The sequence below is a fragment of the Petromyzon marinus genome, chromosome 71 (assembly GCF_048934315.1).
Source record: "Petromyzon marinus isolate PM22_M1 ecotype Great Lakes invasive population chromosome 71, UKy_Petmar_22M1.pri1.0, whole genome shotgun sequence".
Lineage (NCBI taxonomy): Eukaryota > Metazoa > Chordata > Hyperoartia > Petromyzontiformes > Petromyzontidae > Petromyzon > Petromyzon marinus.
The window spans coordinates 1,751,649-1,765,176 of NC_133737.1; the positions used below are offsets into that span (position 1 = coordinate 1,751,649).

Below are 13,528 nucleotides of genomic sequence, written 5' to 3' on the forward strand. Positions count from 1 at the left end.
AATTTGTCTGATGGAGCAAAGGCACTCGGCGCAGCTCGGTGCAAAAGGGCAACAATGCGACCGGCTTGCAAACAACACGGATCGTACTAGAAATTTGACACGGCACCAGAGAACTCACACAGGAGAGAAACCCTTCAAGTGCAGTGTGTGTGGGAAGGCGTTTGCACATTCATCTCTTCTTGTAAGACACCAGAGAACTCACACGGGAGAGAAACCCTTCAAGTGCAGTGTGTGTGGGAAGGCATTTGCACTTTCATGTACTCTCGTAAAACACCAGAGAACACACTCGGAAGATAAACCCTTCAAGTGCAGTGTGTGTGGGAAGGCGTTTGCACATTCATCTCTTCTTGTAACACACCAGAGAATACACACGGGAGAGAAACCCTTCAAGTGCACTGTGTGTGGTAAGGCGTTTGCACAGTTATCTACTCTTATAACACATCAGAGAACACACACAGGAGAGAAACCCTTCAAGTGCAGTGTGTGTAGGAAGGCGTTTTCACATTCATCTCCTCTTGTAACACACCAGAGAACACACACAGGAGAGAAACCCTTCAAGTGCAGTGTGTGTGGGAAGGCGTTTGCACGATCATCTGCTCTTAAAAAACACCAGAGAACACACACGGGAGATAAACCCTTCAAGTGCAGTGTGTGTGGGAAGGCGTTTGCACAGTCATCTACTCTTGTAACACACCAGAGAACTCACACAGGAGAGAAACCCTTTAAGTGCAGTGTGTGTGGGAAGGTGTTTTCAGATTCATCTACTCTTAAAAAACACCAGAGAACACACAGGATAGAGAAACCCTTCAGGTGCACTCCGTGCGGGATGGCGTTTACACTTTCATCAAATCTTCATGTACACCAGATAACACACAAGCATGAGACGCTCCACAAGGAGTGGAGTCTGAAATCAGTTTATGAACGTCAAAGTGCCGCAATGAGCCCATCCCTCATGAAACAAGAACCGGAAGAAAATCCCAGCTTCGACACATTTACAGGTATCGAGGTGAAATATGAAGAGGTGAAGGTGAAATGTGAAGAAGAGCGAAGAAGTGAAGGTGAAATGTGAAGATGAAGATTCAACTCCAAAATCGGACCTTCACATCGATGGAGGCAACGTGAAGCAGGAGGAGAATTCTGACTGTGAGGCAGAGCGGGACAACTCCCAGCAGTTTGTGGAAGTGGAGGTGTGGGTGGACTTCCTCCAAGACAAAACCAAGTCAAATGGAGACCCGGTAGATGTGTAAGCTTGAGATGATGTCGCTCCAATAGATGCACCTTTGTCACAGGCCTTACCCTGCAACCTGCAGGGTAAGAGCGGCCAGTTTTTGTGGACCTGTGGGTTGCGTAGATCTCTAACCAGGAGCGAGAGCCAATACCCTCCCAAGCATTCACAAGGTTCTAATACGTAGAATGAGTATTCTCATTCTACGTGACTTTACCGAAAGAACCAAAGAAGATGAATCCTTGCAGTCACGAAAGCTTTAAATCGAAATTTAAGGTTCTAATAATTGCATTTATATGGTGCTTGCTTAATCGCCTCTGGCAATTCGGAGTTTTGTGTCGTATCTCGTCTCAAACACTCGAAGAGCATCCCCAAGTAGCAGCTGCCCCTGTGTGGCAAAAGGTGGTGGCCCTGCACCGGCCTGCATGTGGACAAGAGCCTGTCAGTAGGGGGCGATGGTTAATGTGCCATCTTAGTTGTGGAGTTTGTAGGTAATGTTTAGAATTTGATCAATTTTAACCCAAACGCCAGCATGCAATGGCCTACTCGTTTTGAATGGCGCAATAGTATGTTGTACATACACTGTTAAGCAGATGGTGCATATTTTTTTAATTAGCTTCTTGGTAATGTGATGTAACCTGATGCAGTATATTTCAGTGCAGTTATGTAATTTTGTTAAAATGATTGTCAATAATTTAGAATTAATACTTGTCTGATTGTGTTCGTATATGTAACATTTTGTCTATAAGGGTCAAACATTGAATAAGTGATGTTAGGACAAAGTGTGTGTTTTGGAAGTAACCTGTACAGATAACTCAGGTGAGACTCATTGTTCTTGTGATACAGGTCAAAGGGTATTTTTGTGTTTTCAGGAAGCATCTCCCTCTGGAGCAACTCATTCTATTTTAAATAGGGAGCACACTCGGATCATTCATCAATTACAAAGCATAACACTCAAAAGTTACACGTAGAGGAGATACATTCTCTGCAACACGAATTATAATTTTGTATTACGTGTTGACGTAGATTTTGTCGAATTAGGACGGGAAATGATCCTTGCTGATTAACGTCTGGATGTTCACAACCAGGGGTTGAAGCAAGCCAGATCGCCTGCGGTGCCTCTCACAACCATTTACGACCTTGGGCAAGGAAAGTCACGAAAAAAATTTCACACGAACGACGCCTCCACGCAAGCTCCCGATGCTCCGTTTTGAAGTTTGAAAATGAAATAACTTTAAATTGTATTAACTTTTTGAGTTAGATAATTGTATTTCATCATTAAAAGCTTATCATTTTACATCTGGAAGACTTCATTGATGACGACATTTCTTGTGAATTTTCTCTCGTAGTTAAGTAGATGGCCTTGCCGGGGATTCGGTTCGATGCGGACTTTCACCTGGTTGGGATCGCGGGATCGAGATGAGGCGACACAGAGCTGGGCGTGCGAGAAGACCGCCGTCTGCAGATTGATTCCAACGCGATCGAACGTCTGTCCCTGTGCCTCCGTCGTTCATGCAGGGGGCGCGTAGGTTAGCAGCGCCCCTTGCATGAAAACGATGGAAAGTTCAGCGTTCATCACAGATAAATTTGAGCGCTTATATAAAAGAGTTTAGCCAGTGGGTTTTCAAAGTTCCTTTGTCTTACAGAAATCAATTTCCCGTGAGCCTACCGCATTAAAACAATGCTCAGCTGAGCGGGGCGAGTCACTGGGGGAGGGGGGGGGGTCACCTTATCTTTGTCACGTGCCGTAGCTCACGTGACTTCTGCCGCGACAATGTCTGGATGTTTTCACTTGAGGACGACCGCTCGTGTTGCGATCGAAACGTCGTGATTTATTTTTTATTATTTAATTTTTTCTACCTGCGTGACTTTCCCGAAAGAACCAAAGAGTATGAAAGACGTCTTGTCTGCTGATCTTGTTCATATCCGTGTACATCGATATCCCACATTGCTTACACGTACACACCACACACAATGAAATAAATAGAAACTTGAACGACCTCCGGGGATGGGCAAAGATTGAGGAATCTTTCAATGGAGCGAGTTAAGTTTGCTCAACATCTCTCTGTCCGTCTGTGTCTCTGTTCGCCTCTGTGTTTCTCTCTGCCTGTGTCTCTCTGTCTATCTGTCTCTGTGTTCCTCTTGTCTGTGTCTGTCCGCCTGTCTTGTCTGTCTATCAGCGTCTGTCCAACCGTAGTCAACGACTGTCAATAGCAGCAGGCGCCCGTTCAGCTCCCACGGCTACACGCCACTCAAACTTGCTCCCAACACACAAAGATCCCCCGTATAGCCTGGACAGACTTGGGGAAAGTGCAGTTTGTGAGCACCTAACGCAAAGACAAAGATCCCCCGTAAAGCCTGGACAGAATGTAGGGGCAAGTGCTGTTAGCGAGCACCTATTAAGGGTGAGACGGCACACGAGGGGGTGGGTGACCAACACCACGCCGGGCCGCCTTTGTCTCCCTAGTGGCGATGTTTACTACACACCGCACCGGGTACTCGTTTGAGGCTGAGTCGACGTAGGGGAGGCTCAGGACCGGTTCAGAAAATCGTCACTGGCGGTGTTGGCCACGAGCGGGAATGGAACTCGGCTGGTCGGGAGCGCAGCGCTCCCCACGTCACTGCCGCTCCCCTTCTGTCACCGCTCAGCGTGACCTCAATGGCGTCAAACGCGAGGGGGCGGTTGGCCTCGCTAGTGACGTCATGTCAGCCACCCCGACAACCGCTCTCTTGAGCGTGACGTCACCTCCGTTCGGCCGCTGCCGATTTCTGTTCCGGTGCCAATCCTTATTTGGGCAAAGCTACGCCCGGTGACTGCACGCTCATTAACATAATGTGTTCGTTAAAGCCGTCCGCTCAGTGTGGGAGGAGAGTGTCTTGTACCCCAGAAGTGACGTCATGTCACATGCTGCCGCGTGACGTCACGAGGAAACAGGAAGCTGCCGCTTCGTGCGTGAACTGAAATCCGAGGTGAGAAATTCTCATGGTTGTTGTGGTGGTTGTGGTTGTTGTGGTGGTGATTGTGGTGGTGGTTGTGGTGGTGGTTGTGGTTGTGGTGGTTGTGATGGTGGTGGTTGTGGTGGTTGTTGTGGTTGTTGTGGTGGTTGTGGTTGTGGTGGTGATTGTGGTGGTGGTTGTGGTGGTGGTGGTTGTGGTGGTGGTTGTTGTTTACCGAGGTAAAGCCTCGCCTCGTAGGGATGTCAATTGAGTAGCAGCGAGCATGGAAGCGATGTCCAGGTTGGAACTTTACAGCGCGGGGCCTAGCCACGCGGGGCCTTGCCTCCTGCCCTCGCCTGATCGCGTTTGCTTCAATTCTCTTGCTTAGTTGAGCAATCTTTGTAAGAATGTAATCGACCAAGCTATGCGTTAATTTTGTGTTGACCGACTCTCTGTGTTGCATTGCATTACATTTCCAAATTTTACTCAGTTTGTTTGATTAAGTGTGCTTTCTCTCTGTGTCCTGTTATTATTTACTGCAGTCACCAAAGCTCCAATCTGTCATTGGCACAAGGCCGTAATTGTAATATATTATAATAATTATAATATATATTGGGCGACACACACTGTTGTATATATGTTTTATGAAAATTGATGAAAATAATGAAAATTAATTGAAAGTTGAATTTTGCATAATTTATCTGAAATTATGTTAATTAGTGCAATTATGCGCATAAATTATGCTGATTCGAGAGATAATCGTATTAATTTATGCGAGTGGGCGTGGTTAGGATAATGCAGGTCGTTATGGATTATCAGGTCGAGCCTCGGTGACTAGGATTGTGCTATGAATTGGAATGACGCAATTTATCGTATGCAGTGACGCAGGCGTTGTGAGCATGAATGAGAGAGAGTCGATTCGACTCTGCTCTTTAATTCCGTATTATCGATAAGGATACGATTACTCTCGATTGAACATTACGAATTATGTGTGTTATGGATTATGTGTGGTGATAGTGTGCTTATGATAGGTCCCCAGGATTCAGATCTCATACACAGAACAATATTATGCAGAATTTCAGGAAGAATCACACACAAACCTTCTGCTTTAATCAATTTTATTTCTAGCTAAATTTAATTTTTGGATAATATGAAAACTCAATCTCGGGATTTTGGAATTTCAACACAGCGTTAACATGATACCATCACGATTGCGTTGTTTCACCTCGATAGCGGCACCTGTGGTTAATTCCCGACGCGTAGCGCAATCGATCGGTTGTTGAGAGAGAGATTAAAAACATGCGAACTATTCTATCAAACCTTAACTTTATAATATGCAAACTCGTATACTTGAATTGTTACACAACATGGCACTCGGTCTTTGATTCGTATCCAATCCTTAACACATTCTAATATGCGAAATTATTATGCTTGAAATCGTCAGCACAGTACCACGGCGATGTTCGTTCATTAATTCATCAACGATCATGCAATTAAAGCGTTCGACTGAAATAATTCTGATTGCCTCATCAATGTAACTCAATGGGTGGCGATGTTTTTCGTTATCAGCTAATAGTTGACGCAGTTATCATGAGTCTTGTATGTTTAATGGGAGGGTTGTTGATTTCTTGCGTTGAGCAAACGCCTAGGTTGATTTCCTTGTCAAAAAAAAATGTTTGTTCGTTGTGTAGCGGTGGGGGAGTGAGGAGGGAGTGTGGGGGAGGGGCATACGAACGACTGACAGTTTCTGTCCACCGCTGGCTGGATGAGTCAGCACGACGCTCGCCGTCGTCGCGCCGATGGGTGTTGAGTGCGGGGCCGCTGCCCTCTCAGCCCTGGTGACGCGAAGTTGCGCGCTGTAGCACGCTGGTGGCACGCTGTTGGCACGCGCTGGTGCTGGTGGCACGCTGGTGGCGCGCTGTTGGCACGCGCTGGTGCTAATGCTGGTGCTGGTGGCACGCTGGTGGCGCGCTGTTGGCACGCGCTGGTGCTGGTGCTGATGGCACGCTGGTGGCGCGCGCTCCCTCTCCTTGAAGATGCGCGAACGCGCCCGTGCTGGTTCGCTGATAGCAGTTTCTCTCCACTGCTGGCTGAGCTGCTGCACGCTCTTGCTTGGCGTTGCTGGCCGCGCTCTTTCTCCTTGAAGATGCGCGAACGCGCCCGTGCTGATTCGCTGACAGCAGTTTCCTCCACTGCTGGATGAGCTGCGCCGGTGCGCGCTCTTTCCGCTGCTGTAGTATCTGACGCTGCACTCGCGGGCGACAGGTCAAGTTTTTCTTCTGCTGAGTGAGCCGAGTCGCACGCGCTCTCTTTGTTGAGGTTGTTGGCGGCTCTCTGACAGCAGGTTTCTTCCACTGCTGTATAACTCAAGTCGCACGCGCTTGGTCACTGGTTTGCTGAAGTTGTTGGCGGCTGCTCGTGCTTTTCCGCTGCTGGTTGAGCCACGTTGCACGTGCTTTCCTCGTGGAGATGCTCGAGCGCTCTCAGCGCTGATTCGCTGATACTTTGTTGGCGGCTGGCCAAGCTTTTTCTTCAGTTGAGTGAGTTGAGTCGCACGTGCTCTCTCTGTTGAAGTGCGCGAACGCGCCCGTGCTGGTTCGCTGACAGCAGGTTTCCTCCACTGCTGTATGGCTCACTTTTGTTGATATATCGCCACTCGGCGATCATCGCTACTCAGCGAGGCTCGGAGCCAGCCGCTCCATGCGACTGCTCGTCCTGTGGACGTCTTGACTCGCTGATCTGTCTTGACTCTTGACTTAACTTCACTGACTTTTGAAAATGCGGCTGACCGTTATATTCAAAGACAATTATCTCTGCGCAGTGGAAAAGGGGGGGGCGGGGTCTGTGTGTGTGAGTTCGTGTGGTTGTACAGATGGCTCCTGCGATAACGATCTGTTTGCCCTGGCGTGAAATTCCTCTCTCGCGCTCTTCGGGAGAGACAAAGGTGGTCGGGAGTACCTATCTCTTTATACTTTCGACTTTATATTTCTCAAATATCATTTGGTCCCATGTTCGCCAAGACTCGTGTTTGTAACTACGTCCTCCCGACACCCCTCTCGGGTTACCGAGGTTCGCATTGATATGATGGAGTTATTAGAAAGAAAAATAATTTTCATCCTGAGTTTAAGAGGTCCGTTTCCAGATTGTTGGAATCCATATCCCTTGGTTCTGTAAGGTTCTATAATGGAATATCGTTTAAGGTTAACACGTTATTATTAATATTATATTGCAATTTTCTTTAAAACTTTGTTTGCCTGGTTGCCATGTGTGGGGTGGGGTGTGTCTCCTCATCAAACCCAGCTGGCTTTTCCAGATGGCCCCTTGTGATAAAGGTGGTCGGGGTTGCTTGGGATATTGTTTAAACTCTTTTGTAAGTTTGCCCGTTCACCTCATTCCTTCTCGATAACCTTTGATGTGACTCGGTATTTTGTCTCCAAGCTTTGTTTTAACAGTAAAAGTATTAAAGGTGAAAATCATTTGATCGCGAATTAATTATTGGATAATAATTCACTGATGTATCTGGTGGCCTGGTCTTGATTGGAGTGAGCGCGAGGACCGCTAACTTTAGCATATTCTTGTTATTGCATTTTAAATTTGAACCGTTGTTTTAATGACAAAGGAAAATATATATATGGTTTAACCCGTGGGCGTCCTCGTTTCTGGCTTGCGGAGGGCTTCCCTCTGCGTGACCTCCCTTAGGGCACATCAAACTCTTGTTCATCTGGAGATCTTCGCAGATAGCTGCTAACATCCTCGCCTCGAGAGTTTTATTACTTCTTTATTTTTTAATGGTCTGTTTATGATCGACATCTGGTTTTTCGTGTGCCTGGCTTACAGGTTTTATTGATTATTTTATTTGTTTGTAAAATATATATATAACGCAAATATTATTGTTAATATCAATTTTAGAAAAGGCTCATATACAACAACACCCCCCTCCCAATAATAAAATATGCTCAAAATGTCCCCCCCAATATATTGCTATGAAAATATTTTTTTTTAAAATAATAATTGCTATGTTAATAAAAACCACAATTTGCTAAACCTTGGCCACAAAATCTGGACTTGTCTTCATATAACAATGCATAGATTTCTGTTTATATGATTGCGTTGTACTTTATGAATCCCTAATCTTTGCCATTACATACTATGAAACAAGAAAAGGTAAAAAAGAAAAAAAACAGAGCAATGTAATACAATACAATATTAGACATTATTGTATCAAATAAAACAAATTCCATCCCATGTGTTAGTGAATTTTTTTAATATTTTATGCAGGAAATGGCAGGAAATTCGTTTTGAAATTAAAAAATTTTCTGGGGGGGGGGACCCCAGACCCCCTGGAAAATTTGGTCCCCCCCCAATGTTGACTCCATGGCTACGGCCTTGCATTGACTTGCTAATTTCTCTACCCCCCCTCTCTCGCTATTTAAGGCCTCGACCCAGAGGCGTTGCCTATGTGTGTATCTCTCTCTGTGTGTCTTTGTGTTATCTCTCTCTGTCTATGTGTCTCCGTGTCTGTGTTTTGTCTCTCAAATTGAGCAATCTTTGGAAGAACGTAATCAACCAGGTGGGGTGTTGTTGACTGTTATGTTAGCCAACTTTGTGTTGTGTTGCAGTACGTTTCTAAGTTTTCTAGGTTTGTTTTCTCTTTCATTTGTACCTGATGATGATTGCTTGTGTTGCAATCGAAACGTCGTATGCTATTTGCACACAGCGTTGGTGTACGGTGCTTTTTCTGGAATATTTTGCTGTTTTTTCCTGGATTTTCTATTTGCACAGTCACATAGTCACTTCAAGATGTTTTCTTGTTCGTGTTTTTGTTTTTTGTTCGTTGCGGTTGCACCCGATTCAAGAGCCGAAGGGCTCACAGAGCTATACCAAATAAATGAAACTGAAAATATTATTTTATTTATTTATTTTTCCCCACGTGACTTTACCGAAAGAACCAAAGACTATCTTGCTTAAGTTTAAGTTTTAATTTCTCTTCACCTGGCTTGCTACTTTGTTACTTTGTTTTATTTTAAATATTCACAGTTTTTATTTAATTTTTTTACTAGGCCACGCCCGCGTTCAGCTGCTGTACTCCTCTTGTTTTCAAAAGCGACCTGCCCACAACAACAATAACAACAAGGTGGGGCTTGTCAACAGCATGGCGGTGTTCACTCTAAACGCGTGGAGGTGTTCACTCTGGACACGTGGCGGGGTTCACTCTGGACACGTGGCGGGGTTCACTCTACTTGGTGGAGTGAGGAAGCATGAATTCTGAGCATGTGAAGGTGGCCAGGCGTGGGTCTGGACACACCACCACCTGTGCACCATGCCAGTGTGTGACAGTGGTGGAGCCAGTGGGGGTGTGGTGGCACGTACTTCCCCAATGGTCCGATTGAAATCCCTAATTTCGATCGGATCATTGGGGTTTATTATTAACTAGCTTCACTACCTGGCTTCGCCTGGGACTTGGATTCTTGTCTTGGATAAATTTCAAATTTCATAATCCCTTATCTGTGTTGCGGGTTGACGCCACACACTCCATGGTCAATTCCCCCACTCCCCCAAAATACAAAATTATATTTTAATACTTTGTGCATTGTGTCCAATCTGGAAGCTACCCACATTACAAATGTCAAGTTTGTAGCATGTTTGGAAGTATGCTGAACATTTCAAACAGACACAAATTCACAATTGTGTGCAGTTGCGTATTCAGTACACGACTTCCCTGATGGCAAACACCTTCAGCGAGCGCGATGCCTATCACACGCGTCGAATAAAAAGCATAGGACAAGTCCTTAGTAACAACTCCTTACTTACTAACAACTCCTTACTAACAACTCCTTACTTACTAACAACTCCTTACTAACAACTCCTTACTCACTAACAACTCCTTACTAATAACTCCTTACTTACTAACAACTATCATTTTTAATTGCTGAAGGGGTTGCCCCTCCTACCTGAAAATCCTGGCTCCACCTCTGAGTGTGTGACAGGGTCAAGTTTGTATTTGCAGTAAACTCTATTAACTATATTGAGCACGGCGGTTATATCAAAACAGTTTATTTTAGTTTTCTATGGAACTCTTTGTAAGAATGGAGTCAGGAAGTTATCACAGCACACGTGCAGCTGAAGTCGGAACTGTCCATCCCAGCATTCAAGGACATCTGTGCCTGGCTTCACACCTCTAAGTTGCAATTGAACATTAATTTATGCATTTCTGCACAACACAAATAGTATTATTTTCAACACCCTTTGCTATGTCAGCTGAATTTCGCTTTCATTAATATTTCTTTTGAAGCCAGACAGCCGAAATTGTGTGCTCGGAGTTTTGGGTTAACATTCATTTTGAAGATACGAGGGCTTCCAGGCACGTTTATGACATTTGCCCTCTTATTGTGTGCCATAACAGCCCTTGTGATGAATTTGGGACACTTTTTCACTATATCATGAATATATGAATAAGTATAGACATGTAAGTCACGTGTGACTGTGTGTATGCATTCCTCTCTGCATCAATACTGACGTGTAGATGGTGTGGACATACGTTTTTTTCTGTCTGCAGCTGTCGCTTCCTCTGTTGCTTCCTCTGCAGAATTTGTCTAATGGAGCAAAGGCACTCGGCGCAGCTCGGTACAAAAAGGCAACAATGCAACCTGTGTGCATACAGCACGGATCGTACTAGAAATTTGACCTTGCACCAGAGAACTCACACGGGAGAGAAACCCTTCAAGTGCAGTGCGTGTGGGAAGGCGTTTTCAGTTTCATCTACTCTTGTAACACACCAGAGAACACACACGGGAGAGAAACCCTTCAAGTGCAATGTGTGTGGGAAGGCATTTTCAGATTCATCAAATCTTCATGTACACCAGAGAACACACACGGGAGAGAAACCCTTCAAGTGCAGTGTGTGTGGGAAGGCGTTTACACTTTCATCTACTCTTGTAACACACCAGAGAACACACACGGGAGAGAAACCTTTCAAGTGTACTGTGTGTGGGAAGGCGTTTGCACAGTCATCTACTCTTGTAAGACACCAGAGAAGACACACGGGAGAGAAACCCTTCAAGTGCAGTGTGTGCGGGAAGGCGTTTTCAGATTCATCTGCTCTTGTAGCACACCAGAGAACACACACAGGAGAGAAACCCTTCAAGTGCAGTGTGTGTGGGAAGGCGTTTACACGTTCATCAAATCTTCATGTACACCAAAGAACACACGGGAGAGAAACCCTTCAATTGCAGTCTGTGTGGGAAGGTGTTTTCACAGTCACCACATCTTCAAAAACACAAGAGAACTCACAAGCATCAGAAGATCCACAAGGAGTGGAGTCTGAAATCAGCTTGTGAAAGTCAAAGTGCTGCAATGAGCCCATCTCTCATGAATCAAGAACTGGAAGAAAATCCCAGCTTGGACACTTTTAAAGGTATCGAGGTGAAATGTGAAGAAGTGATGGTGAAGAGCGCAGAAGTGAAGGTCAAATGTGAAGATGAAGATTCAACTCCAAAATCGGACCTTCACATCGATGGAGGCAAGGTGAAGCAGGAGGAGAATTCTGACTGCGAGGCAGAGTGAGGCAACTCCCAGCAGTTTGTGGAAGTGGAGGTGTGGGTGGACTTCCTAGACAATACAAAGTCAAATGGAGACCCGGTAGATGTGTAAGGCAGAGACGATGTCGCTCCAATAGATGCACCTTTGTCACAGGCCTTCAATGACAAGAATGTGAAGTTGAACACTCAATTCCTAGGTGCAACCTGCAGGGTAAGAGCGGCCAGTCTTTGTGGACCTGTGGGTTGCATAGATCTCAAACCAGTAGCGAGAGCCAATAAGCTCCCAAGCATTCACTGTTCCAATAATTGCATTTATATGGTGCTTGCTTAATCGCCTCTGGCAATTCGGAGTGTATTTATCGTATCTCGTCTCAAACACTCGAGCATCCCCAAGTAGCAGCTGCCCCTGTGTGGCACAAGGTGGTGGCCCTGCACCGGCCTGCATGTGGACAAGAGCCTGTCAGTAGGGGGCGATGGTTGATGTGGCATCTCAGTTGTGGAGTTTGTAGGTAATGTTTAGAATTTGGTAAATTTTGACCCAGACGCCAGCATGCAATGGCCTACTCGTTTTTAATGACAATAGTATGTTGTACATACACTGTTAAGCAGACGGTGTGTATTTTTTTTAAAATATATTCTTGTTAATACGATGTAACCTGATACAGTATATTTCAGTGCAGTAATAAAATTTTGTTAAAATGACTCAATAATTTATCATTAATACTTGTCTGATTGTGTTCGTACATGTATCATTTTGTCTATAAGGGTCAAACATTGAATAAGTGATGTTAGGACAAAGTGTGTGTTTTGGAAGTAACCTGTACAGATAACTCAGGTGAGACTCATTGTTCTTGTGATACAGGTCAAAGGGTATTTTTGTGTTTTCAGGAATCATCTTCCTCTGGAGCAACTCTTTTTCTTTGAAATAGGGAGCACACTCGGATCATTAATCAGTTACAAGGCATACCACTCAAAAGTTACACGTAGGGGAGATGCATTCTCTACAACACGAATTATAATTTTGTATTACGTGTTGACGTAGATTTTGTCTTACTAGGTCTAGAAATGCTCCTTGCTGATTAACGTCTGAATGTTCGAAACTATCGGTTGAAACAGCCCGGCTGCTTTTGATACGCTGTGCACCAATAAGAGTCCACAGGTGGCTTGCACTGAATCAATGATGCACTCTCAGAAGGCTGTGCTAGATATAGTTTGTGGTAAACATTCCTTTGTTTCGTGGAGAGATCGATAAATGAAAGATGTCGTGTCTGCTGATCTGCTTCATAGCAAGGAGGTAATTTTAAGAGCACATTTGAAATGCATTTTTGGTACAGATTTGTATTCGGTTACAAGGCAGAGCACATCTAGTAGATACATTCCCCACAACAACACTCATTAGAATTTTTCATGACGTCTTATATGTTCGTGAACGAGGACTAGAAATGCTCCTTGCTGATTAATGTCTGGATGTTCACAACCAAGGGTTGAAGCAAGCCTGACCGCCTGCGGCGCCCCTCACAACCACTTACGGCCTTGGGCCAGGAAAGTCACGAAAAAAATTGCACACGAACGACACCTCCATGCAAGCTCCCGATGCTCCGTTTTGAAGTTTTAAAATGAAACAGCTTAGAATTGTATTGTTTTGAATTAGATAATTGTATTTCTTCATTAAAAGCTTATCTCATTTTACATGTGGAAGACTTATTTGAAAACGACATTTGGTGTGAATTTTCTCACGTCGTTAAGTAGATGGTCTTGCCGGGGATTCGGTTCGATGCGGACTTTCACCTGGTTGGGATCGTGGGATCAAGATGAGGTGACACAGAGA

At 44.9% G+C, this 13,528-nt stretch overlaps 2 protein-coding genes and 1 pseudogene across 2 annotated transcripts in view; 2 read left to right on the forward strand and 1 right to left on the reverse strand.

Moving 5' to 3' along the window:
- LOC142906891 (uncharacterized) overlaps window positions 1-2,522 on the forward strand; it is a 30,783-nt gene extending 28,261 nt beyond the window's left edge. The window contains exon 4 of the mRNA XM_076055612.1: window positions 91-2,522. Coding sequence (XP_075911727.1) covers window positions 91-1,069 — 979 coding nt within the window. The 3' untranslated portion in view covers window positions 1,070-2,522. The remainder of the gene's footprint in view (window positions 1-90) is intronic.
- Window positions 1-13,528, reverse strand: part of LOC116957256 (uncharacterized) — a 631,244-nt gene that overhangs the window by 449,341 nt on the left and 168,375 nt on the right. The gene's annotated exons all lie outside the window — the stretch shown is intronic.
- Window positions 2,643-13,389, forward strand: LOC142906875 (uncharacterized; annotated as a pseudogene).